This window comes from Quercus lobata, chromosome 2 (assembly GCF_001633185.2).
Source record: "Quercus lobata isolate SW786 chromosome 2, ValleyOak3.0 Primary Assembly, whole genome shotgun sequence".
NCBI lineage: Eukaryota > Viridiplantae > Streptophyta > Magnoliopsida > Fagales > Fagaceae > Quercus > Quercus lobata.
Genome location: NC_044905.1, coordinates 88,750,488 through 88,755,789, shown reverse-complemented (window position 1 = coordinate 88,755,789; position 5,302 = coordinate 88,750,488). Strand labels below are relative to the sequence as shown.

Below are 5,302 nucleotides of genomic sequence, written 5' to 3'. Positions count from 1 at the left end.
CTATTGAGATATTTTTTATTTTGGTCCGACTAACATTCTCTCTATATTAGATTGAGATATTTTTTATTTTGGTCCAACTAACATTCCCTCTATATTAGAGTGGAAAAACTTGGTTTATTGAGATTTTATTTTTCATTTGGGTTCAATTAAGCCTACTTTCATGTTAAAGAAGATTAAAATAAACCAAGATCGTTTGCGATTGTTAGAATAGTACGATCCTACCGATCCAGAACAATTGCAAAAATTCTTAAAAGATCCGAATCATTTTGTGCAGATAAGATTGTAAAATCGTAACATCTAAATCGGAATTTTGACAACCATGGTTATAGCACAAGTTGCAAATGGAATGAGTTTGTGTACTGCATTATTTGAAGAATTTATAGTTCATATAAGGGGGCTGTTATGTGGACTTCTTTATTTCTGAAAGGTGCAACTTTTTCACCTACGTACATATTGCCCATGATTCATTTTTTAAAGGAGATTTAGGGGGACTCCAGCACCTCTTCTTAATTTTCTTTGTCCATAGAAGATACATCAAGATACAAGCTTTGGTGCCTCCATCTTTACCTTAATTTAAAAAGAAAATTACTTTTTAAGCAACGAAATTTTAAGGATCAAATCTTACTAAGCTCATGCAGAGGATGCAGAATACAGCAATCATCTGAAGAGCTCCATGAAATTTAAAACTCAAAACTCATTCCTTCATTTCTTATTTGCATTCTACAACTATGACTACAAGAATGAGGGGGAAAATTTTTCTAAATCTTTAATACAACTCATCTCAGCAGGCAAAAAAGTCACGGATATATTAACAAAAGGTCAGAAAAATATTCAGGCTATCTATATATGATACAAGAGAGATGCAAAGAGAAAGCTTTCAAGAAGAAGCAGCTATAGGAGCTCCATGGAAGAAACTGGCTGTTACTGGTAATGTTTTGCTAGTGCCATCTTCCACTTCATGGTCCATTTCTTCTTCTTCTTCTTCTTCAGCATCCCAAAGAAACCGAGCATAGGATGCTAGAACATAACTGCAGCATAAAAGCAATACAACTCAGTTAATTCACAACAATAACAAATCCTATTTCTAAGATTAAGCATGAAAGAAATGAGGCTCTTACCAGTCATCAGGGGCAGCTTTAACAGCTTGATCAAAGTAATTCTCAGCTCTAGGAGCATCCTTATGGCCCTGCCATATCAAATTTGCATACATGGATAACACTTCCCCATCATTCGGGTTCGCCAAAATCGCCCTCCCGCAGTACTCTTCCGCCTTTTCAACATCTCCGCGAACCTGCCACCATTTCCAAAATCATCAGTTATATTTTATCAACACAAATTTCCTCCTCTTAAACTAACAAAACCCACCACAGATAATTCATTTTCTTTTCAAAAAAACAATTAAATTGAATCTGTCTGTTCGATTTTGTTCCCTCAATTTTAAAATCTCGATTTCAATCCTTCAAATGTAACAATTTAGTCCCTCCTGAGTTACAACTAGTCGATTACAATATATAAAAGCAAGATAGCTACTTTTCAAACAAAAAAACAGTCACTTGTGATTATCTATGTACTTACCTCTTTCAAGAACCTAGCATAGTTGCTGAGCAAAAGCGAGTTTCCAGGATTAGCCTCGATCATTTTCTGATAATACAAATCAGTCCCATCACTCCCATGATTCGAATCCCAGAAATCGAAGCTCCCATCTTCATCACCGTCCGATCGTCCACCTCCACCGCCGCCACAGATCTTACCGCCGCCACACCCGAACCCACCCGCCACCAACAAGTTCAGCATCCCACTCCCACTGTTCGTCCCAACCTCGCACCTATCCCCCAATGACGACACCGTTTTACTACCAGACCCCACCATCTTTATCGCTTCCTCCACCTCCTCCTCCACCGAGATTCCGCTCAGAGTTCTCGAAAACGGCTTCTTCCTCGGAACCGGGAGCTCGCGGAGGTCGGTTTCGGAGAGCGCACGTGTCATCGCCTTAGTGGTTGGATCGCTGATCACCGGAGGTGAAGAACCGACTGTTAAGGAAAGTGAGCTTCGTCGTTTGGGGATTTGGGGGACTATTTCGAGCTCTGGGACTAGGGATGAGTCTTTTACTGCGTGTGGAAGCCATGAATTTAGGATCGGAGTTGATGAGCTTCGTAGAAGCATGGTGATGAAATTTTATATGAGGGTCAACAGGCTCACGTTTTTGCTTCAGTTGTGTTAAACGACTGGGTTCTGTGAGTGATTTTTATAGAGAGATGGGAGCTCTGTACGGAGTTAATCTGAGCCGTGGATTTGTTTACTCCATGATTGCACCGTGTTTGGTTTGTGGTTACCATTTTGGCTTTTTCCTTTTTTTTCCATTTTTTGGTATGACTATGATTATTAAACCCAATCTGGACCTGTCTATGAGTTGAGTCATTGGGTCATTGATTCAATCAATGGTTTACTACTTAAACTACAAGGTCAAATAATTTTTTTTTTTATAGGATGTGAGTCTTGGAAATAAGTAAAAAAACAGATAAATGTTTTTTTTTAATTCTTTAGATTTTCTCTTCTTTAAATTGTCATATTATAACACATTAAGCAGTAAATTAGTGAATAAAATAGATCTAAGGATTTAATTTCACAAACTCAACCGGGTTATATAATCTCATTCGGGTTACTCGGGTCATCATAAACTTGTCAGGTTTAATTTGATTGGGTTTTATGCAAAGACGGTCCATTTAAACACCCAAATCGGTCTAGGTGCTAGGTCACCGACTTTTCAGTCTAATCGGCTAAGTCAGTTTAATTTTAATAAATGTGATTCTGATAGAGGAGGGAGGATTTAAACCTTATAAAAGGATATAAATCTTCCATTAAAATCTTAGCAAATAATATTTTCTTTAAATAGTTAAATATATGATTCCTTATATACAATTATAATAAAATGCCTATTGATAATTATCATAATTACTAAATTTCATATTTAGACAAAACATAAAAGAGAGAAAAAATTAATTATGTTTTGTTAAATTTAGTGTTGTAAATGAAATAAGTTGTTTATGAACAACTCAAGTTCAACTCGGAAAAATGCATGTTTACGTATGTTTGTTTACTAATTTTTTTAAATAGTAAAATATATAGTTCCTTATTTACATTCCTAATAAAATGAATATGAGAGATGCTATGTCTACAACATTTTTACAACAAATCATAGGTGGTAGTTGTTATTGGTTCAAATTTGAAACTACCACTAAGATTACTTTTTTGCCCTAACAATAACAACCAGTAACAACCTGTCACTTAAGATTTGTTGTAAAAATATTGTAAACATATCATTTCTCAATGAATATTAGTCATTATCATAATTATTAAATTTCATATTTAGACGAGTCCAAATCTTCAATCTCACTTTTCCTGCTCCACTCTATACTCTACCAATAAAAACTTGACACGTGTTCATCTAATTAATTAAATACTACTATTAATTATTATATTTTGTTAAACTTCTGTATGCATTGCTTGAGTTATTGAATAATTGGACTAATAAACTAATATAGCACTATAAATGAATCAAGCTGTTTATGAACATCTCGAGTTCAACTCAGAAAAATGCTTGTTTATAATGTTTGTTTGGTAAACAAGTCAAGCTTAAACCAAAGTTTAGGCTTGACTATTAAAATAACCAAGCTCAAACATTGTATTCGTGAACATAATGTTTGATTTAACTATATATAATTTTATATTTTTATATGTATTTATGTCTAGAAATATATATATATATATATATATATTTATGTCTAGAAATATATATATATATATATATATTTATATAGACTTGAGATTGAATTGTGTAAATTTGTAAATATGTTCATATGATATCAAATTATTATTTGTACTTGATTGATAATATAAACAGTTTATTTGTAGTAAAAAAAATAAACTATAGATTTGTGAAAGGGTGAAAAAATTATAGTCATGGTTTTACTATATATCAAAAAGTTCAACATACTATAATTTTTTTTTTCTAAATATGAAATTGATAATTTTGGTAGTTATTAATAGAAATATATATGGTTATTGTTTAATGTAAATGGATTCATGTCAAAGTAGGTCAACACACTTTTACACGATTAATAAATTGGTCATTTGTGGGTTAACCTTCTTAACTTGCAATCAACCCGAAATTTCTCATTCATATAAATAAATGTCATTTTTTTTTCTAATATAAATTTCAATTTAAATTATAATTGAGTAATTAAAAGAATTTTAATGGTTCTATTGATAAATTCTCATTAAAAGTCTAAAGTCCTAAGCATTTCTCTTTATTTTTCTTATATTATGTATTAAACAAGTTGAAATAGGATGTGTTATGTCAAGCCGCTTAATAAATGAGTTATTAGGGTTGAGGGGTTTTGATATATGAGTTAGATTCAGATTGAGTTATATATTTGAATATCCTTATCTTGACTAATAGAATGTTTAAATTTTGAATATAGAATAAAACCTAAATCAATTAGAAAATATATTGAAATAATAACATGTTAAAATCAAACATACTTGGCTTTAAATATATTGAAGATGAAGCTGCTCGCCTCAATTCATTCAGAGCCAAACAAATCTCTAGGAATAAAGTTTCTCTCCAAATTAGTTTGGAGAAAAACTCTTCAAACTTCTCTTATATTTCTTTTTTGGGTGTGAATTTTAAAAATCTAACCGTTTAATTTCATGTTCCTTATATTCTAAACATGTATATCAAATTTCGCTCAAATCAAATATTATTTACCATTTGATCAATTAACTTTTTTTTATATAGAATTTTAAATTATAAAAACTTAAAATTATAACATTTATTTGATAGCGGTGGAAACTATGTTCAATCTCTAGGCAGACAGCATCTGGGAATTCAACTATTCAAATGTGGGTCCCACTGAAGCAAAAGGTCACGTGAATTGGGACCCATGTAAACCGTTGATTCACAATATTAGTGGACTTTCTACGGCTCTGATTGAACAAACACACACCGTGCGTCCATCATTATTACAAAAACAACTGGCATTTTTCATTGCAGTTGCAAAGAAAGAAAGGGAAAGACCCTAGGATTTTTCCGCGGTTTTAAGAGAACGGTGCGTAGTAATAAAAGGCCCTAATGATTACTCAAAATTCACGAATTTGCCACCACTTCATAATGTGTGGCTCAACTAGACTTAGATGGGGCCCAATACTTGACAACCTTGCAAATTGATTCAGCGCATGAACCACTTTCGCATCAAGGGTGGAGCCCAGGGGCTCGATTCAACGGTGAGCCTCTGCGCAGTCG

The 5,302-nt window shown here is 32.9% G+C and overlaps 1 protein-coding gene across 1 annotated transcript; it reads right to left on the bottom strand.

The window, feature by feature from the left end:
* Positions 1–676: 676 nt before the first annotated feature.
* LOC115977073 lies at positions 677–2,224 on the bottom strand. The gene is made up of 3 exons (XM_031098719.1): positions 1,576–2,224; positions 1,119–1,291; positions 677–1,028 (listed from the first exon to the last, which is right to left on the bottom strand). The coding sequence occupies exons 1-3, from the start codon at positions 2,161–2,163 to the stop codon at positions 878–880; spliced, it is 912 nt and encodes a 303-aa protein (XP_030954579.1). The 5' UTR covers positions 2,164–2,224; the 3' UTR covers positions 677–877.
* Between the last annotated feature and the right edge of the window lie 3,078 nt (positions 2,225–5,302).

Coding starts and splice junctions, on each gene's coding strand:
- LOC115977073 (XM_031098719.1), bottom strand. CDS start 2,163: ATGCTTCTACGAAGCTCATCAACTCCGATCCTAAATTCATGGCTTCCA. Junction 1,292..1,575: donor ATGCTAGGTTCTTGAAAGAG/GTAAGTACATAG, acceptor AAATGGTGGCAG/GTTCGCGGAGATGTTGAAAA. Junction 1,029..1,118: donor AAAGCTGCCCCTGATGACTG/GTAAGAGCCTCA, acceptor TTTATGCTGCAG/TTATGTTCTAGCATCCTATG.